Source organism: Dermacentor silvarum, chromosome 1, assembly GCF_013339745.2.
Source record: "Dermacentor silvarum isolate Dsil-2018 chromosome 1, BIME_Dsil_1.4, whole genome shotgun sequence".
Taxonomy (NCBI): Eukaryota; Metazoa; Arthropoda; class Arachnida; order Ixodida; family Ixodidae; genus Dermacentor; species Dermacentor silvarum.
Window position 1 is genome coordinate 43,021,829 of NC_051154.1, and position 22,675 is coordinate 43,044,503.

Genomic DNA, 22,675 nt, shown 5'->3' on the forward strand with positions numbered 1-22,675 from the left:
CAGGTGACACATTAACAGCCTGCCACATCTTCGTTGTCTGAACATGTTCGACACTGCCGGGTCATATGTTTGACAATATCAAAGGAACAATATTACAATCAGGTTTCAAATCACACCATGATCAGGAAGTGGGTACGCGGATATCTTTCCTAATTCATTAATTTAGCACTGTATGGACTGGTATTATCGAGAGCACAGGAAAAGTGCCACGTCTTTGTGTTATAAGATGATTGAGTCTTAATTGTTTATGGTGTTGTTTGTTTTACTGCAATGTACAGCCGTGAGCAAAAGTATACGGACTGTAGGGTCGCCGAAAAAACTGAATTTCTTCGTAATTAACACGTATAAACTGAAATTGACGAGTGCACTGCAAAGTTTGCAATGCCAAGTTTGGGCTGCAGTCGTCAATTTCAAGTTGCATTCGCAGGCGGTTGAAAAAATCGGCTTCATCACGCAATCCCTGGTCCGCATACTTCTTTTCACGGGTGTACTTACTCTAACAAATTCTTCTTATGCAGCACTTGCTATTTCATTTGCAAGCATCACGAAATGTGTAGTTTGCCGCGTGACTTCAAACAGTTTTTTCATGTGTGTGGTCCAGGCACACTTGGATTTACAACTTTCACTCTGTTATATTCTTTTCTCGCATTTGCACAATCTTGTATTCTTTGTACGGCCCACGTGTGGATGCCCATAAAAGCGGCTGCACTTTTGTATCTTGGCTTACTCTGACGAAGGCCAGTGCCATGGTCAAATCGTTAGCAAGTAAACATCCTTTTTTCATAAGTATGCTCCTTCTTTCTAAACCACATACATACTGAACCCACAGAACATCCTGTTAAAAATTATATATATATCACTTTTTAAAACTATGTTAAGGGACATGGGAGTTCGAGACCTGCAACTTCGATAACTTTTAAGAAAGTTTAATGTTGTAGAAATCAGTTTCAAAACGTAGGGGAATGTGGCTCAATCCCATAAATAAGAAAGATGAAACAATGATTTTATTGTACATGCATAGTTTGAAACATGAAAGCTGATAGATTGCAATAAATCACGCCAACTAGCCATGTTATTGGGCACAATGTCATGGAATTGCAACTCAAGCCATAGTATGTTGCATTGGAAATTTCTGTACATTCTTCAAGTACAATCTTTATTTTACATAGTATAAATGGAATTGGCCATCCCACAGTCTTTTTGACTGTGTCTCTCCACCCCTTGGCCATTTTAAAAATTAAAAATCTTCTGCGGCAGGTGCCCATATATACACTAGTCGATGACTGTCCTTGAATCTAATCTTTGTCATGATGGTGTCAGTCCAGTTGTCAGCACCTGTCAAAAAACAAGAAATTTGCGTATTCATGCATTTGCCTTCACATATAGGCATTTAGCACTCATATAGCCTACCAGTTCATCTCTTCGCTTCACAAAGTCTCTCAGAGGAGAAGAGCTTAAGTTCTGAGTTCTTGGTGCCTCCTACACAAAAGCAACAAGGAAGGTAAATGTCCATGAAGTCATGTAAAGGAAACTGCGTTCCGGATCACTTGCCTTCATCCAGCAATGTGCTAGAGCTTTACTGGCGGAGAGACGCTTCTGTGGGTCCACAGCCAGCAGCTTGGATATAAGATCAAGTGAATGTTCAGAGATGGAAGCTGAAGTAGGGATGGTATACGTAGCAGCTTCAATGTTCGCACATGTTTCATTCTCAGTGGCACCCAGAAAAGGTGAGAGGCCAACCAAAAACACGTATAGTAGGGCGCCTGTGCTCCTGTAAAAGACGCGATGTTTAATGATCACCAGAATAATACATTGGCTAAGTTCAACCAAAAGAGACAAATATATACACATTTAACAGAAAACGTGATGCACTCGGGATCCCTTTAGAATGCAATTTCTGTCAATTGCACCATATTAACATGCCCTAGGAATTCAAGCAGAGTGCAGAGTTCTGACACCCCGATTGAGCTCAACAGCACGCCAGTATTTAACTGCCTGCTGGTGATGACGAAGCTATGATTTTCGTTCAGCCAACAAATCACACTGCTTAGCACTGGTTTGATTGGAGCAAGCAAGCAAGCAAGCAAAAATGAGCTAGAAATAAAGAAAGTAAGCAAAGGAACAAACCCACAAGAGAGCGAACAAACAAAAAAGGAGTGAAAAGTATTCAAGTGACCGATTGAATCATTTCTGGGAACCCTTCATAAGCACGGAGCCAGTAAAACAGTGCTTATGAAGGCTCCGCAACAATCTCTTTTGAGCTGATACTTTGAAGCGGCACATTTTTTTTTTTTTTTTAACGATACTGTTGGCCATAAGGCCATTACAGGGTGGCTTTTAAGGCATCACAAGTACAATTTCTATGTTACAACAGTAGGTTATCAAAAATACAAACTGGGTGTTAGAACAGTAAATTACATCAATGAAGTGTCAGTCATCAGGTAGAATGAACTTGTACAGTAGTCTAACACTTTAAAGTGTTAGACTACTGTACAAGTTCATTCTACCAGTTTTTTTATCACTGACACTTCGTTGATGTAATTTACTGTTGTAACACCCAGCTTCTATTTTGATAACTACTGTTCAAATGATGAGTTTACCCATTTTCTATGACTGACACTTCATTGATGTAATTTACTGTTCTAACACCCAGTTTGTATTTTTGATAACCTACTGTTGTAACACAGAAATTGTACTTGTGATGCCTTAAAAGCCACCCTGTAACGGCCTTATGGCCAACACTATCGTAAATAAAAAAAAAAAATTGTGCCGCTTCAAAGTATCAGCTCAAAAGAGATTGTTGCGGAGCCTTCATAAGCACTGTTTTACTGGCTCGGCAATCAATTTTCTAGCCTCGAATTCATAAAAAATACTCGAATTCATAAAACAAACCATACATAGTATATGGTAGCAGTTGATAAAAAAGAAAAAAAGAAGCATGTGTAATATGTACAAGAATGGAAGCAAACATAAACATACAGGTTTGTAATGATGTCTATATGCATATTTCGAAGGTTTCAACTGAGGTGCACTGCATAACTGATGATGGCAGTGCGTTGCAGTCTTTTATGGTTCGAGGTAGGAATGAATTTGCATATGCGTTGGTATGTAGCCGTCGCAAAACGAACATAGAGTCATGTTTTTCCTAAAAGTTCACTTCTTTTGGGGAGCTAACTAATCTGAAATATCAATGTTAAAATGGTGTTTAGAAAGCAAAAACAGGAATTTCAGTCTTGCCACTAGGCGCCGCTGTGATAGAGGGGGTAGTTGAAGCTGGTTTAACATCTCTGTTACCGAGTCGTCATAGAAATAGTTGGGCAAAACAAACCGTGCAGCCCTTCTTTGTACCCTTTCGAGTTCGTTTAATTATTAGACCCACTTGGCACAGATCCCATATAGTGCTTGCGTACTCTAACGTTGGCCTCACATAGGTTAGAAAAGTGGCTAATTTGACTGATTGAGGCGCAAGCTTCAACTTTCTGCGCAGAAACCAAAGTTCTTTTTCGGCAGTCCTCATGATACTTGTGATATGCGTTTTCCAGCTTCGGTTCTCGGTGATAGTTATCCTTAGGTATTGCAGTGTATCAACTGTAGCGAGTATTAAGGAGTTCACAAAGTATTTGTGATCCAGAACATTCTTTATCTTGCTCGATACCCTGAAGACAACTGTTTTTTGCTCGTTTATCTTCATTTTCCACTTTTCACACCACATTTAAATGGCAGCAAGAGCATTGCTCAGCAATTTTTCATCATTGACTTCGTTATTTTCCCAGTAAAGTAAACAATCATCTTCGTACAAACGAACGGTGATGTCTTCACTAATACCGGAACTGATATCATTAATGTATACCAAAAATAAAACAGAACCTCAAACAGACCCCTGCGGTACGCCTGAGCTCACAGTTAAGGTGCTCCATCTCATGCCATTTATTTCTACATACTGCGTTCTACCGGACAGATATGCGAGGATCCATTCCACCAAATTGAGATTAATTCCCATTTGTGCCAATCTGCTGATTAACGGAGAGTGAACGACTCTGTCAAAGGCTTTAGAAAAGTCTAAGCAAATCGCATTAAGTTGCCTTTTGTTGTTCAAAGCGCTAGAAAAGTCGTTGATGGTTTCCATTAGCTGCATGGTGGTAGAAAGGCGCTGCCTAAACCTGTGCTGATTTGGAAAAAAGGTTTTGTTATGTTCAAAATACCTTGTTTACTCGATTGTAACGCGAGTTTTTTTCCAGATTTTTGCTACCTGAAGTCGGTCCTAACGTTACAATCGAATACCAAAATTCAAGTTGTCTAAAGATAAAAGTGCAATGATGCACCCAATTCTAATCAACAAGTGAAATGTGTGAGTGAAAGCGTGCGAGGGACGCGCGCTTTCACGGAGAGCGAACACACGGTGGAGAGCAAACGTGACGTCTCCATCGCGCGAAAGGCCGTGGGGAATGGGAAGGAGGGCAGGTGCAAGGGGAACTGGCGACTCAATCTCCCACGCGACAGGAGCAAAGCAGGAATGCAGCGCGGGAGAGAGCGGGTGCAGCTTCTACTCAGCGTACTTGTACTTTGCGCGGCTGTGGGCTGTCGCGCGCACAGTGTCTTGAAAGCGATCTCCACACGGCTATGACCTTTGTATGCGCTATAGTTTCCGTTTAAGCGATAGACCGCACGAAATTTCGATCGCTGCTGTCACCGCGCTTGCTCACATCAGCGTTTTGACAGTGGTTGTCTGCGGTCATCGAGTGTGATCTATTTAAGTTTGCTTGTGCGCACTGACACCATGCTTGTTAATTCAGTTAGTAAGCGGATGTGTCCAAGTTTAAGCAAGCGATAAAACTACTATCCTTACTCCGTATAGCTGCCTACTAATTTGCTATCGCAATTGATGCTTCGCCTTTCGGGCGAAACTGTGAATTTTTTATGCACCCGGTGGTCTCGCGTTACTTTAGCAGTTTTCTTCATTTTTTTGCTGGACGCAACAAAAAGTCACCCCTCACGTTACTTTCGCGGTTTTATTTTTTCTTGATAGACGCAATGAAAAGTCACCCCTCGCGTTATAATCACGGTCACGTTACAATCGAGTAAATACGGTAAGTTCAAAATGACAAGCACCAAAATGAACAGAGGACTCGCTGTGTTTGAATAGTAGTCCCTCCTGTCCAAATATAACATAGCACCGAATAAATGAAACATTAGCAAGCAGCTTCCCACTTATTTACGTTGGTGCTTTAATATACCGGGTGTTTCAGCGAACACTCTCAAATTAAAAAAAAAGTTAATGTTGCAGATAGAACTATTCTAGTTCATGAGCTGGTCTACTCGAAGAGGCAGACATTACTTGCACAAGAAAATGAAATGCATAATCGACTAATTCAGAAAAGTTCACTAATGAAGTTTTCAGCTACTTACCTTATGGCGCATTTTGCGTTTTACAAATTCTAAATGGGGAGTTCGTAAGGCGGATCCACTTGGAACGAATTCTCAGGTTATTTTTAAATATTATTTGACGTTTTCGTAGAAATAACCGGTAAATATACATGTACCCGATGTCCAATGCAAAAAAAAAAGAAAAAGAAAAAAAAGGAAAACCTGGAGGGCTTTATGCGAACCGCTGGCGCCACTGTACATCAACGGACGTTGTTCGTGCTAGTCATGAGTATCTTTCATTGTGTACAAATAATTATGCAATTAGGCCAATTAGCTAATATTTATCGGGCTTACTTAATCGATTAAGTATCAATGCAAAAGTTGAAGAGGATGTCGAGATATTACCTAAAGCAGCGCTTAAAGCAACCTAGCTGTCTTGTGTTGTCTTTTGTTCTGGCAAAAATTAATAATAATAAAGCCTATGAAATTTAAAAAAAAGAAAGGAAAAAAGTCGCAGTTTCCCCCAAAAGGTGAAGCATCAATTGCAACAGCAAATTTAGTAGTAGAGTATACAGAGTAAGGATAGTAGTTTTATCGGCTCCATAAACTTGGACACATCCGTTTAATAAGTGAATTAACAAGCATGGCTCCAGCGCGCACAAGCAAACATGAATAGATCACACTCGATGACCGCAGACAAGCACTGTCAAAACGCTGGCGTGAACAAGCGAGGTGGGAGCAGCGGCCGAAGGTTCGTGCGGTCCATCGCTTCAACGGAAACTGAGCGGCGAAAGCACAGCGCATACAAAGGTCAGAGCAGTGTGGAGATCGCTTTCAAGATACGGTGGGCGCGACAGCCCTCGGCCGCGAAAAGTACGCAATTGCTTGCCGATCAGAAGCCGCGCCCCCTCCCTCCCGCGCTGCCTTCCCGCTTTCCTCCTTGCGCGTGGGAGATTGAGTCGCCAGTTCCCCTTGCGCCCGGTCGCAAGATAAGCATTTAGTGCCGCAACTAAACGTCGCCTTCCCTCCCTCCCTCGCACCCCCCCCCCCCCCCACGGCCTTTCGCACGACGGCAGACGTCGCTTTTGCTCTCCGCAGTGCGCTCGCCCTCCGTGAAAGCGCGCGTCCCTCGCGCGCTTTCACTCGCACATACAGCAAACGGCGCGCGGCGACGATTTTATCGCCGTTGGACTTCATACGGAACCTCACGGCGACGACCACAGCGACGGCAGGAATGCGCTTGGAGTGTCCATATAATTGCTATCGCACAGTGGCGTACCGACGGGGCGGGTCTCGGGGGTTGTAAGCCCCCCCCCCCCCCCCCCCCTGAGGCCGACCTAACCCCCCTTTTGTTTAACCCATTTTCTTTCCTTGCGCATTTGAGTACTGCAACTAAAATGTAAGACGCGCAATCATCTGCACACTCGCATAGAGCGCATTTTTTGACAATTTCGCGTGCAGAAATTGAAATTAGTGCTGTTTAGATGGTACTGGCTAACTGTCAACCCCCCCCCCCCCCCCCCCCCCGCCTCTGGCAGAGATCCTGGGTGCGCTACTGCTATCGCAACAAAAGAAAAGTACGTGTCACAACGCATCCACGTGCGAACGATTGCAGCGGTCTCAAACATAAATCTCGTCAACGTAAGCCTAGGCGGCCGCGCTCTACGCGGCAGCAGCTTCCGGCGCGCATCTCGGTCCTTATCTAACGCATAGCCCCGACTTCGAACGTACGTAAGATGTACAACGTACTGGCATGCGGGCTTTACGTTTTAGACAGCTGCGATTGCTGGCGCGCGGACGCATATTTGTCACGCAATTTCTCAAATCTCGCGGGCGTTCTTTTTTTTTTTTTTTCTGACGAAAAAAAAAAAAATCCCACCAAGGACCTATAGGTTGCTGCAAACACTGTTATCGCCCATTTATCAGTATCCTCTGCAACATTGAATTGACAACTTGTCGGTGAAATTAATTAATGTTTAGCTAATTAATCTAATCAAATGATTAATTGTGCACAATTAAAAAAAATTCTCGTGACTAGCATGAACAACGCGTCTATCAAGGTACAGTGGGCGCCGTTCGCGTAAAGCCCTCCGTTATTTTTTTTTTTTTTTTATATTCTTGTTGACATTTAGTTGGGGAGGCTTGATGGAGGGCACGTTATATAAAGCAAATCCTCTAAGAAAGCTGTAAGCTACGCGCAGCTTTGTATAATGAAGTACAATACTCGAAAATACGATGCCATAAAATTAGTCAAAATAATTTCTACTTTGCAAGACGAAAAATTGATAAATAACGGCGGTAACCAGTCAGCCTTCACAGCCGTTTGCGCTCGGTAACTAAATTGACACCAATGTTTGAGCTTGCACCAATTAATATTTGTTAAAAAATAAAATTAACATAAAGGGTTTTATGTGCCAAAACCGCAATTTGATTATGAGGTACGCGTTAGTGAGGGACCCCAGATTAATTTCGACCACCTGAGGTTCTTTAACGCGCACCCAATGCACGGTACACACAGGCGTTTTTCATTTCACCCACATCGAAATGCGGCCGTTGGGATTCGATCCCGCGCCCCGGGGCTTAGTAGCACAACGCCATAGCAACTACGCCACCAATTAAGGCGGGTTAAAATTTGTTCGAGAATAAGTTTCACCCGATCTAGTGCATGCAAGGCAGTTTTTGTACAAAAGTGTTACTTTGACACTCTTGTCGCATCACGCCCCCAGCCCTCCACGCTTAGTGAAATGTGCACGGCACCTTGCCTCAGCGAAAGCGCACGAATACGAAACCATTACCACTTCTGCCTTGCGTCTGTGCAATCAACTATCGGAAATGCAACTGGGTGTTCGCGAACGCACTGTGCTCCATTCATGCTGCAAAATGTGGAGAGGTAGAGGTAAGACGTGTGCTGTGGTTGGCTGCAAAAATTGTGACTGGTACATATTAAGGAATGGAATGAATCTGTGTGACCAAGCTGCTGCACAAGTGTTGCCTGTGCTGCCGGCCCTTCGACATGCACGGCTTTCCTCGAGGATAAAGAAAAAAAAAATTCGTAGTTTCGCCCGAAAGGCGAAGCATCGATTGCGATAGCAAATTAGTAGACCAAACTATTAGTAGACCAAAAAAGGAGACCAAACTTTCTGAGGGGGCTCGGTGCCCCCTAGCCTGCAAAAGCTGTCCTGTTCTAGAGAGCGAAATGAACGTATGCGAATAGCGACAGGTTATGCAAGAATGATGCCTGTGTAAGGTTTTATTTGCTTTTATTATTTGCTTATTTGCTATTTCTTTTGCCCACATACATACATACGTACGTACGTACGTACATACATACATACATACATACATACATACATACTAATACATACATACATACATACACATACGTACGTATACATACATATACATACATACGTACGTACATACATACATATACATACATACATACATACATACATACATACATACATACATACATACATACATACATACATACATACATACATACATACATACATACATACGGGGTAATTTTTTAATGGTAACAGAATTTTAAAGATACCCCAGTGGCATCTAGCACAATTCTGCTTCTTGAGCTAGATTATTATATACTATTAAGAGGCTGACATTATTTCCACGAAAAATGAAAATGAATATTTGACTAATTAATGGATATTTGCTAATTAACCTTTAAGCTAATTATATTACGGCACATATTGCAATTTCGAAAGTCGCATCCACTTGGAACGAATTCTGAGGATGACACCAGTTTCGAGGTATACGTTCCCAAAGTTTGCGATGAAATGCATTGGTGTTCCAATAACCTTTGAGCTACAATGTACAAAAAGTGTGCGATTCCGGAAATATCAAGTCGGAATCGCTAGCTTCAATTCGTGCATTGCAATGTGCCCTAAAGTAATCAATTTTAAAAGTTGATTACTGAAGTTTTGTTAATTAGATAATTCCGCATTATCATTTTTAGTCTAAGTAATCTGCTCCTCTTCAAGTGACCCAGATTATTAAGCAGATTTGTGCTATATGCCACTGGCGATATAAAAAAATTATGTGAACATTAAAATAAAACAAGTAGGCGACTTTTGTGGTAAGTAAGCATGGCGATAGCTGCGACAGATGACACGAAAAATGCATGAAATAAACCTTAAAGCTATCACTATCAAACCTTCGTGTCAGACAACTATAGGTGAGCGCCCCAGGTGGTCAAGGTTAATAAACAGTTTTTAACTACAGTTTTTTTAATCGCCGGTGTAGTACGAGCTCGCTGTGGTGTGCAATGGGACAAACCAGCACCTTTAAAGGTGTCAATATTTTTAGTGTACGCAACGAAATTGAAAGAAAAAAAAAAGAATCCTGAAAAATTTCCAAACATTGGTACATTTGTTAAAGTAGTTTCATGTTTTTCCGGCACTCTATCTACGTTCTACTCATTTTTGTCCGCGTGTGAATTTCTGCGCTCATAGCTACTATGAATAAATATGCAGACTGGCGAATTTCAGAGAGCACAAAACCTGGAAGATAAAGGACGCTGAGAACACGTTCATGCACAATTACAATAAGTAAGAATCTCACCAGAGGTCGGCGCGGGTGCTGAGAGGGTAGTTTTTCAGCACCTCGGGCGCCATGAACTCCGCCGTGCCGATTACGGACATTTTGCACTCGTCACCGAGCACTCTACGAGCGTTACCGAAGTCAATCAGCTTCAGCCTGTCGCTGCATTCTTCCACGAGCAGATTCTCCGGCTGTAAAAGCGAGAAAACAGACTAGTAAACGGGACTTGCATCAACTTTTAGACACCTAGCTCTAGCTGACGCTATCAAAGCGCGAACTTGTTCCCCCTCTCCTGCATTTAAATTCTTTGTGAATTTTGCAGTGCAGCATGCCCAGAGTAAGCTAGTTCAGCTCACCATCTACACAATTCTGTATATAAACGAACGAATAAATCATTTTATTTCGCAGATGACGGCTCGTGGCGCTAACTGGCGTAAGGGGCACGGGTTTAGAGAACGGGAGAATGGTGACACTGGGAATCCGGTGGCAGAAGTCTCCTCATATGTGATGGAGAACACCCCAGTCTCCCAGTCGTATATAGTATAGCATCGCAGGAGCGTCAGTGCCACTGCATGGCTTTATTGCTTCTGGGTGTGATACAACCTTCATAGGAGTTGACAGACGGGCACTCCGGAGCATATCCGCGCCGCTGCACGAAGACTGTGTAAAATAAATTCTATCCCCCCCCCCCCCCTTTTTTTTTTTTGTAAAAATATTTCGTAGCTCTTTTATACGCCAGGATTCCTTCCGTTTTGGTTGGGAGAGGAGGCGAGAAAATGCGCGAAAGAGGAAGTAATGGGGTTAATTTAGACCACATGGAGTTCTTTAACGTGCACTAAAGGACAGCACACGAGCGCTTTCGCGTTCCGCGCCAAGAATGCGACTGTCGCTGGCGGAAATTGAACCAGCGACCTCGTCCTCAGCAGAAGGCCATAGCCTTCTGCACAATTAAGAACCATTTCCACCATGTGCGCTTCGTAAAATAAATTTCGGACAAGTGGTATGGATTTTGCTAAGGTAGTTGAAGGTGACGGGTAGTTCCACGGTTCCTGCAGGTTACTGGCAAGATATAAGGTATACAATGCTAATTTCCAACGGAGGAGCGCGTATATATAGATCAAAGTGTAGGTTACGTTGAAAAGGAAAAGCTTCGATTACTTGTGTTATAGATTGTGGGACCTCCTTCACTTAGTCCTTTGCCAACTACTCCGGTGTTTTGTGGCCTTTTTCTGTTGCTACCATGAAATGAAAACGTCGCGTGGAATGAACTCAGCTCGGAGCATGCAAGTAAGGACGACAGGCGCACTAGATTCAGGAGAACAGGCACGTATAACAAATGGCGCACTGCTCATCACATACTCCTCGAAAACTAAAATTCCGCAATTCTTTATTGCCTTTGATGATTAGCTAAAAAATTAATGTATGGAAGGAATGGAGCAAATAATAGTTTGTTTTCACTAACCTTTACATCAAGGTGCGCAATGCCGCAGAGGTGAATGTAATCAAGAGCGCTGAGCAGCTGAGCCAAGTAATGCGACGCCGTGTGCTCACTGTAGAAGCTCCACTGCACGCAGACGTGATCGAAGAGACGGAGTCCTTCGATGCTGCAAAAAACGAAGACAAACCACAACGTTTCTACTTAGCGTTCTCGGCAATAATAATAATAAAAAAAAAAACTTCCGTAGACACGCATGTCTTCGTACGTCAGCAGATTCAATTTCAAAGAAACCGGCACGTCGTACTGAAAATTAATGCAGTAGAACTACGCTTACAGGCATCTTCCACAAGTACAACCATTCTCCTTGGACACTGAAATCATTATGCACACAGGTTCTTGAACCTCGTTCACTCCCCCCCCTTCCCCAGCAGAGCTCGGTCTGGCGGCAGATCCAGACTAGTGCACTTATTTCCCCTATATCTTGCACATCTATAACACCCCGGTCTCCACTCTCCACATTGCACCACCTGCCAGGCGCGCCGCCGGGCAGATTTCTTCCACTGTTTGTGGAGCTAACCCGAGCGCCTGGCGGTAGACCCTATCCCCAACTCTTTTTCTCGTGGGAGGCCGCTCCTCGAGCCACCGGTATGACCAGCTCTGGCTAGTGGGCCGGGCCATTCTGGAGATGTCGGCCAGGGGGCTCCCGCGGACATCTAGGGGTCCAACTCCAACTACCTTCAAACAGACTAAATAAAGTTTATCCATCCATCCATCCATTCATCGTGCTTCCATTCAACGATCACCTTCGTTAGTTTTCGAACAGACGCGTTTAGCACAATGCACCTCGACAAAGTGCCACTAAGCTACACCTGCATATCTCCATCTATATAGCGAGTGAGTCGATATATACTGTACCATAATTCGCCGTTTTCAATGTAATGTACCGACGAATAAGAGCAACTTTTTTGCGGCCCCAATTGCCTGTAAACGGTCAGTAACGACAAGGTATATCGCACGCTTGCGTACCTTATATAATTTTGACAGCAAGTAACGTCGATGATGTTCCACGTGGGTTAACGAAATAAAAGCTCATTCTCGTACGCAGAACGATGCGGAAAAGCAAGTCATATGTACTCCGATACTTCCTTAAATTTCATCCGCAAAATTTCATGGCATATTATGTCAGACAAACTGGCGGCCGAAAATAAGTTATCAAGGACAATTTTCCAGGTTTAACATGCGTGCACCTGCACCTTAAAGCTTTCAAAATGCTGTAGACCTTAAAAATTACTCCATCTCCCGCTAGAGGGAACCATGTGTGGATGCGAAGCAGCGGGGAGATGGTTAGCTTGAGCGGGAGATGGTTTCGCAGCAGCGGCCCGAGCACTCATCGCGGCGCTGCACAGGAGAGAGAATGAGGCGCGCACGCTCCGTCATTTTCATACCGCGGAACTACCGTGGCGCCCCCAGCGGAGTATGCAGCTGTCGCACCACCTGTCGTGCGCGCCGCTCCGGATTCCTAGAGGAGAGAAAGGGAGGGAAGCGTAGGAGAGGAGAGGGGGAGGGGACGCGCTGTGGGGTGTGGAATGCGGGCGCCGCTCCGTACAGTAGAGGATTCCTAGAGGAGAGAAAGGGGGGAGCGTAGGAGAGGAGAGAGAGGGGGAGGGGAAGCGCATGCGCTGTGGGGGTGTGGGACGCCGCGGGAGGGACGGACAAAGCCCCCGCCATAAGCTGCTTCGCATCTAAAAAATTGTGCGGAGACCGTCGACGATGATTGTCAATGTAAGTGAATATAGCCCGAACGAACGCACGAATGAGAAAAGGGCCAACGAAAGAGCGAGAGAGCGAGCGAGAGAGAGCGAATGTTTTCCTTGCCGAGTCCGACCATCGACCACCAACCACCGACCAACCACAAAGACGACCGAAAGAGCCAAAGGAAGCTATTCGCTTTAAAATACGCAGTTTCACCCTAAGTGCGAATCACTGATAGCGATAGCAAACTATTAGACAACTACACGAAGTAAGGTTCGCAGTTTTTTTATCGGCTGTATTGACTCTTTTCCGGGTGATCCCGTGGGCGCTGCCATGCTTGATCACGTGGTGACGCGTCCATTGCTATTTCTTGTCTCAGCTGCCTACGTTGCCTCCGTACCTCCGTGTTATGCAAGCGCATGACGCCGGTGCGGCGCAGCAGACCTCCGTTTCGACGGATATCGTAGACGGCGACAGTGTGGGCAACACAGTGCTTCGGTCACAGCTTTAGAGGACACGTAAGAGCTCTCGGAAATCATTACGCCTTGTCCAAACGGCGCGAGCACCATATACGGCGCTTGTATTAAAGTGGGACTAGAAATCTATTCCAAGCTGTGCAAACTTTCCGCTTATGAATTAAATCAGGATCAGTGTGCTCTTCGTTCTTTATTTGGAGAACATTTTGGAGCAGTGACTTGTCATGTTTCTGACTCAGTAAAGTTCCTCGGTGTGGTTACTACCTGATTGTTTATTTTCAGCCTAATCGCTCGCGGGAGTGCTCTGTTGCGATAGATATGTTCTTGTTGCGCACAAGGCTTGGAATGCAAATGTTCTGTACTTTCTAGTAGCTTGCAGCAAATACGTTTTATCGCTAGTCCCTCGCCCACCTGTGCATCGTCACGAAACATTCAGCTTCCAACTCATGCTTCGGCACTTGATTCAAGTGTGCGCCCGTTCACGTATTATTGATACGTTGGCGATAGAGTGGGCGTAAGATTGCGTGTGAGTAGGGGTGAATGTGCGTAGATAACGTGCGAGAAACTTACTATGCCAATAAGTGGCGCTACTTCCTTTTGTAACGAGCGGTACTCACTCTTAAGTGCCGACGTTCCAGAGTTGAAGTCATTTCTTTGGAGGTTAGCGATACAGCGCTGGTGGAGGAATTACTTTTTTTATCCTCGGGGAAAGCCGTGCATCGCGAAGGGCCGGCAACACAAGCAGTCCTTATGTAGCAGCGGCGGCACAGGCTGATTCCATTCCTTAATATGCGAATCATTATTTTTGCAGCTAACTACCGCACACGTACGTCTTCCCTCTGTCGTTACACATTTTGCAGCATGAATTGAGCACATGGAGTGCGTTAGCGAACACCCAGTTCCATTTCCGACACCTGATCGCACAGTAGCAGGGCAGAAGCAGTAATGGTTTCGTATTCGTTCGCATTCACTGAGGCAACGTATGGCGCGCCGCCGAAAGCGCCCTCTCGTTCTTCTAGAGCAAACTGCTCCGCGAAAAGGGTCAATAAGTTGCAGTAAACATTCGCCTACTAATTAAATTAACAATCATAGTGCACAGGCAAACACGAACAGATCTCACTCGATGACCGCGAACACTCGCGGTCACAACGCTGGCGTGATGAAGAGCGTAAACCGAGGGGAGCGAACGCTTCTGCTGCCGCCTCAACGCATCCGCGAAAGTTGAGATCAGCACTATATAGGCGCGCGGAAAGACAGCGCACATTCCGCCACGATAGTATCTCGGCTAGTGTAGTTGGTGACGAAGAGAGAGAGAGAGAGAGAGGGAATAAACTTTATGCAAAAGAGCACGTGGGCGTAGGTATATCTCCTCCGCTCTGCAGTGGGTGGTCCCCTCAGTCCAGGAGTCCAGCGGCCTTAGCTGCCCTTCGAGCTCAGTTGACCAGGTTAAGCTGGTCCATCGAGTTGGAGCCATCCGACTCGATTACGATTACGAAGACAACGGCTGTCTTTCGCTGAAATTCATTTATTATCGTGATAGCAATTATATGGACACTCCAGGCGCACTGCTGCCGTTGCCGTCGCTGTGACGTTCAGTACAAACTCCAAGGGCGATAACATCGTCGCCGCGCGCCGTATGCGTTATGTGCGAGTGAAAGCGTGCGAGTGATGACGTGTGACAGCGGTTCAATCTCGCGCGCGCGATGGAAAAGGCGGGGCGGAATCGCGCCGATTCTGTCGCGCGTCAGGCACGCGGCGGCGGCTAGCGGCTGCTGCTTCCCAATGGGCCATGAAAATCCGGTGGACATCCGAATCATATCCGGGCGTCCATGTCCAGAACCGATTAACCCCAGGATTAACCAGGGACGTTGTGTTCCGGTTATTTTGAACGTCCGTATTGTTTTTAATCTCGAACGTCCTAAGGACATCTGCACCGGATTTTAAGCGGACGTCATGCTTCATACGACAGAGGGACATCCATGGGACATCATCTATTTGATTATTTCTCAACAGTTTCTGCTCTGCGTATGGTGCAAACGACATCTGCAATGGACATCGCGTAAAGTCTTGATCGTGAATTCACAGAATTTTTCGTGACGAAATTGCACGCTTCCACAAGAAAAAAAAAAAATTGAGGACGCTTAAGCTTCGCTTTTATGAGTGGTACGAGATAACATTCAAAGATCCCTGACTGCTTCTCACGGTTAACGACGACTGCAGCTTATTCAACCGTAATGGTTACTGGCAAACACTGGCGGCGAACGCTATGCACGTAGGCGAGGTTTCTGGTAGAAACGCGGCCTCTTGCGTGGGCGGATCCCGGAGATAGTGCACAATCGCGCTAAAGAAATTGCATCATTTTCAAGTTTCCGTGTTTGTTTTGCACTTTTGATATTTCAGTTTGAGAAGATTTAACATAAAAGACATGCGCTGTGGGTCTTTTGTTTCATGACATTTGTTTGTGAATTATCATTCTCAAAATTCCGAGGAATAGCCTTGTCAAGAATGTGCAACATTTTTGACAAGGGATGAGCAACATTAGTGATAGAATGGTGTGGCAATATAACTCGCATATATCACACTTCATATAAGAAGGCGTGCGCTATTTATATACCAAAGTATATTTGGAGGCCCTGCGTGGTTGGGGATGATTTTCTCGGCGGTGGACGCTGTCGCCAACGCCGACACCAGATTTTCTGCGACACGGGGCCCTTAACGCTGTCGCGTTAAGACAGTGCCCACAGTTCAAGCGCCTCGAATTTGCAACCTCGTCGCTGCAGAAGTTTCAGTAACTGTGTTCTTGTGGATGTCCGATGGATGTACAGAAAAGGCCCAAGTGCATGGTTTTGCATGTCCCTGTAACGTCCGAATGTACGGTTCTGGCAGCCATCGGATGCTCGACGGACTGCCCCTTTTCTTGCGCATAAGCGTCCTATAGACATCTGTAGTAAATCCGGTGGATTTCTGTGGATCTCCGACGGGCATCCATATGTCCAAAACTGGCGACCAGTGGATGTCCACCGGACTTTCATTGCCCATTGGGTTACGGCACATCCGCGCGGGCACCGTATCTTCACAGCCATCTGCGACGTGGACAAAGTGATCGCCCGCGCAGGCCTCATCTTCAAAGCGATCTGCGATGTGGAGAAAGTTTGCCCAGTGCCAGTAGCTTCGTATGCGCTGTGTTTTCGCCACTTAGTTCGCGTTGAAGCGAGAGGCAGCACGAAGGTCAATTCGTTCGCTGCTACAGCCGCGCTTCCTCACTCCAGCGTTTTGACAGCGAGTTTCCGCGTTCATCGAGTGAGATGCGTTCATGTTTGCTTGTGTGCGCGTGGCACCATGCTTGTTAATATAGTTAGTAAGCGAATGTTTACAAATTTATACGGCCGATACAACTACTATATCCTTACTTCTATAGATTTCTACGAATTTGCTATCGCAATCGATGCTTCGCCTTTCGGGCGAAACTGCGACTTTTTTTTCAACTGATCAGCTCATAATTTCGCAATGAGTCTCATAGAGAAGTAATTTATCAACTACTACAAATGAACCACATTTGAAACTGATTTGCGCGGTCTACAGGACAGCGATCCTCGGCCCGAATTCACAAAAACATCTTACGTTAGAATTTTTCGGAAGAAAGAATTTTAGCCAATCCGGATGCCAGAAACATCATTAGCGAAGGCGGCCAGCCAATGGCAAAGCGAACTTACAAAAAAAAGTTTTGTGAATCTGGCCCCTCGTTCCGTCTTGAGCGAGCAACATCATCTACGTAAGCCGAGCTACATGGCATTAAGGAGACCCTTGTGTATTTGCGTCGACAGCAGCCGCTAAGGCGCTGGGTGATATTCACGGATTCAAAAGCAGCCTTATAATGCATGTGGAACAGGCACAAGTGCTGTAACAACCAACCCGCAGCCTGTGACATTGCCTATCTTCATGACAAGGCCAACAATTTCTGGGCATTGCATCACCTTCCCATGGATACCTGGCCACTCCGGTATTTCGGAAAAAAAAATCGAATGAAGCTCAAGTGGACTTGAATACGCGGCATAAATTTTATAATATTTTTTTTTTACAAAACTAGACACTTTGAACATATAAAACAATATGCCTATGAGAAAGGGATGGCCTCCGGAGTCTGCCGCTTCACCAATATAACTTACTGCGATAGATTGATACCCGGAGTAAGATCAAGAATTCCACGACTACTTCCTCGCCAGTCATAGACATTGCACCGATCGGCTTCGACTGAACATAGCATTCACGAACAATTATCTGTATCGCGCAGGGCGTACCACTATAACTGTGGCAGCTCAGAGACAATGGATCACATACTACTTGAATGCCCCGCGTACCGTGACGACAGATATTGTTTTGAACGCCAAACGGACTTGATTTCTCACACTCCGCTAACGTTACCCAGCATCTTAGATCCTATGCCTGGCCCTTCAGAACAAAGGCGGGTCTTGAATTTATTGTTCAACCAATCAGAAATTGTTCTTCTCTTAAAGGTATAAGGAAATATCACTTTATGACATAGAAAGGCCTGAATTCGCCCATTGTTTCACCTGTAAATATCATTATCAGCTTCAACCACGCATTTCATATTTATTTCTTAGAGAGCATCTCTCAGGTGCCCGTTCATGCGGCGAGCGTCGGCTTAACCGAGCGAAACATGAAAGGGCGAACATGGAGAGGAGGGAAGCAGAGGAGGAGGGGGTGGCGAAAGCGTGAAAAAAGCCTAGTGCGGCGACGATGATATGGCGTCAGAGCAGCGCGCAAATTTCACATTAGGGATTATTGTTCTCGTCGGTGAATTTTTTGTCATCCTTCAAAAGCATTTCATAACCATTACCGACTTCTTTGCACTAACTAGAGCGGTAAAAAATGTTCATTTAGTGTCGGAAATGCTGGGGTTTAGTTCCTTTATTCATTATCTAAATAGTGGGTAACCTGAGTACCGGACCGCGTTGCTTTGCGGTCCGGTGGGGGAAGTGGGCTGTGAGCACGCAGATTCCTTATACAGGGTGTTTCACGTAACTTGAACCATAGGCGTATCTAGGGGGTGGCATTTATTGAAAATCTGGAAGGCACAGTGCCTCAGCAACAGCGGTTGAACGCGATTGGCTGAAATGCCGCCGGCGACGCTCGACGGCCTTTGCAACCGCTGTGAGAGTACCCCAGCGCCACTTAACACATTTTACGCTAACCTAACCTAACCTATCGTGGGCAACACGCGAAGGCCACAATCCTCACGGCGTGACATCAAAGCATCGCCGACGGCATTTCAGCCAATCGCGACCAACCGCGGTTGCTAAGGCGTGCGCCTTCTAGATTTTCAATTTTCAATATACGCTACCGGGTGGGCAGGGGGGGGGGGGAGGGGGGGAGGTATTGCCCTTCCTCCCCAGCCGGAAGATCATCATCATCATCAGCTTATATTTTATGTCCACTGCAGGACGAATGCCTCTCCCTGCGATCTCCAATTACCCCTGTCTTGCGCTAGCGTATTCCAACTTGCGCCTGCAAATTTCCTAACTTCATCATCCCATCTGGTTTTCTGCCGACCTCGAGTGCGCTTCCCTTCTCTTGGTATCCATTCTGTAACCCTAATGGTCCACCGGTTATCCATCCTACGCATTACATGGCCTGCCCAGCTCCATTTCTTACGCTTAATGTCAACTAGAATATCGGCTATCCCCGTTTGTTCTCTGATCCCCGTTGTTCTCAGTCGGAAGATACGATGGTTTAAGGTACTTGAAACACACTGCATATGTATTGAGAGAAAAAAAAAACAGGTCTGTTATTTCACAATTTTGTAAAATTGTAAACGGCCAGCAATGAACCCCTTCACTGCTAACGTTTACCTGGTGAGTTTACTCGCATTGTTTTCGGCACAAAATATTTTTGTTTGCTCTGAACACCTTATATCCGAGTGTCAGCCGTGCGCTGCCGAGGAGTGGGTACTAACATGGCGCAGGCCGTGGAAGACGATGGGTCGTCGCCACCCCTGAAAGAAGCGCATGCAGGGCGGGTATGTGACACCACCAAGGCTCTACAGCGCAGGGCTTGGGATGCCCTTCTGTATCCCACTGCTCCAACGGTGAAGAGGACGAAGTAAGCCGAGCGCGTGGTGGAGAACGCGCCCGGCGCCCGACTGGACGATCGCCATCTTAGACCATCACGCCCGCGTCTTTGGTCAGGTTGGGTCCCTCAACGTCAAGGCACTCTACCACGAAGGAATCTACAATGTTGCCGCCAAACCTCAAGAGGCGCTCTAACGAGACAGCGCCTTCGTCAGCCCCGAAACGCCGCCAATCGAACAAAGACGCGCCGTCGCCCGGGGCACGGGTGAGCATGGCAGCGCGTGCGCGACCACAGAGCGATCGTGACTCTGAGACCGCCAGCAGTGTCCGCGTGGTGGAAGACAGGTGCCATGTGTTCAGCCCCAAGTTCGAGTCCTTCCATTTTCAAGAACAGCGGGCATGCGGGGGTCTCGTCAAGCCCAACGAAGAGCAAACGTTCATGTTTGATCAGTTCTTTGAGGAAACAAAAGACAATGTGTATGTGTGTGAGAACACTCTCAGGGACATGCTGACGATGCTCCTTGAAGGTTGCAATTGCTCTGTATTCGCATGCATTTCGACGGTCGCCGACAAAACTTTCGCAATGCTGGGCTCCGAGGAATGTCACGGAGTGGTCTCCCTCATGGCCAGCGAGTTGTACCAACGCGTGGACAAGCTCCGGTCAGAGGGCCAGACATGCGACGCAGCAGTCGCCTACATGAAAGTCTACAACAAAGTTGTTCGAGACCTGCCGTGCCTCGACCCGGCCAAGGGCATTGTCATATATTGAACCATACCATACACAAGGTGATGGAAAACGGCACCCTCCTCGAGCTGCTCTTGAAAGGAAAGAACCGGACGCAGCCTACCGCCAACGCTAATGCTGAGTCTTCATGGTCGCCCGCCATCTTCCAGAGCTACGTCACACTGACGGAGAACGTGACAAACACGAGCAAGGAAATTCGAGTCTCGATGAGCGCTATTGACCTTGCCGGCACGGCGCGCGCAGCTACGGTTAGCAGGAACATAAAGCATCAGATGCGCGAGGGTACCAACTCGTTTTGTGTCGCGTAGTGATCAGCGCTGAACAACAGGCGTGCGAAACAGCGTCTTTTCGAGCCTCCAGGGACTTAGTGGGAGAGACTCAGTGCTCCTCTAGACAAGTATTCGATAAAACTATTTCGTGGTTTCGTTAGATCATAATAGTTTATATATAAATAAATTATGTGAAGAAAACTCGAATCGCCCATCTTCGCGCCTATCTCTCACTTTAGCAACTTATGCTCAAATCAACTGTGTATTTTAAGTACCACGGAAAAGGTAAAGGGATAAAGATCGATTCTTCTCGATGGAAGCGATGTTGATACGCTGAACGCTGATTACGCGCATGTTATTCGTGACGAAGTACAGGGCGGAAGCCTTGAAACAAAGGAAAGACACGCAAGAAAGATTACGATTATTGTTTGAGGACAAGATAAGCCCGAAAGGGTGCAAACTTTTTTTTTAGAGTGTAATCATATGCGAAAACATCGCTCTAAAAAATTCTGGAAATTCATTTCATGTCTCAACGGCTAGAATTCGTAAGTTGCAATGTGTGCCGCAGATCAATTCAGAAGTTAAATAGTGAATCGGCCCATATTTTATTCTCCATTTTTTTCCCCACAGAGTAGCATGTCAGCGGTTGTATACACACCGGCAAAAATATCTGCCTTCTAATAAAGAGCACGCCGCCCGAGACCAAGGACTTCGAGCCGACACTTGACAGCGCATTGGTCAGCCCCGTCAGCCCCTAAAGGCAAAGTGCCGGCTCCTTAAATAAAGTTTATTTCTTCTTCTCTGGCTTTCTCCCTGAATTGTATTAAAATGAATTTATTTATTTATATATAAATAGTGCCATAAATACGGCAGGGTGGTCACAGTAGAACAGTAGAAATACATCAGAACGAAACAATAAAACGCTATTACGCGTTTGCGCCCCCGCTGTTCTCGTCTTCGCTGTTGCAGAAAAGCGCACGAAACGCGCTAAGAACACGATCGACATTCCTTCCGCATCGTAGGCGGATAGCGACCGCGGTAACGCAAACCCTATCCACTACACCACAGCCGTCCAACTTTATTACCTTTGTGCATGCGTCTATACATGCTGTAATATATATATATATATATATATATATATATATATATATATATATATATATATGAATTTTCTGGTGATGTGTACCCTTTTGTCATAACATCCAAATGTACGTGCCCCAAAGTGCTTGAAACAAGATCCGTTCGCTTAGGTTTACGAAGAAGACTTCTACGACAAATGTCATGTTTTTTACACAGCTCGCAAAACTTTTCTTGAATGGTATACTTATTCATTATCTAAATAGTGGGTAACCTGAGTATCGCACCGCGTTGCTTTGCGTTCAGACACAGCTACGTAATAAAATCGAAAAAGTGGGGGAAGTGGGCTGTGAGCACGTAGATTGCTTATACAGGGTGTTTCATGTAACTTGAACCATAGGCATATCTAGCGGGTGGCATTTATTGAAAATCTGGAAGGCACAGCGCCTTAGCAACAGCGGTTGAACGCGATTGGCTGAAATGCCGCCGGCGACGCTCGACGGCCTTTGCAACCGCTGTGAAAGTACCCCAGCGCCACCTAACGAATTTTACGCAAACCTAACCTAACCTATCGCGGGCGACACGCGAAGGCCATAATCCTCACGGCGTGACATCAAAGCGGCGGTCGCGGACGGCATTTCAGACAATCGCGACCAACCGCGGTTGCTAAGGCGTGCGCCTTCTAGATTTTCAATTTTAAATATACGCTGCCGGGTGGGCAGGGGGGGGGGGGGGTTATTGCCCTTCCTGCCCACCCGGAAGATACGATGGTTAAAGGTACTTAATTGAAACACACTATATATGTATTGAAAAAAAAATGTCGCAGTTTCGCCCGAAAGGCGAAGCATCGATTGCGATAGCAAATTAGTAGAGGGCAATTCGGAGTAGGGATAGTAGTTTTA

At 45.8% G+C, this 22,675-nt stretch overlaps 1 protein-coding gene across 1 annotated transcript in view; it reads right to left on the bottom strand.

Annotated features, from left to right (window-relative positions):
- Positions 1 to 982: 982 nt before the first annotated feature.
- Positions 983 to 22,675, bottom strand: part of LOC119461798 (kalirin-like) — a 75,314-nt gene continuing 53,621 nt past the window's right edge. Inside the window, 5 exon segments of the mRNA XM_049660823.1 lie at positions 983 to 1,335; positions 1,411 to 1,479; positions 1,552 to 1,771; positions 9,949 to 10,118; positions 11,390 to 11,531. Of these exon segments, the coding sequence (XP_049516780.1) occupies positions 1,306 to 1,335; positions 1,411 to 1,479; positions 1,552 to 1,771; positions 9,949 to 10,118; positions 11,390 to 11,531 (631 nt within the window). The 3' untranslated portion in view covers positions 983 to 1,305.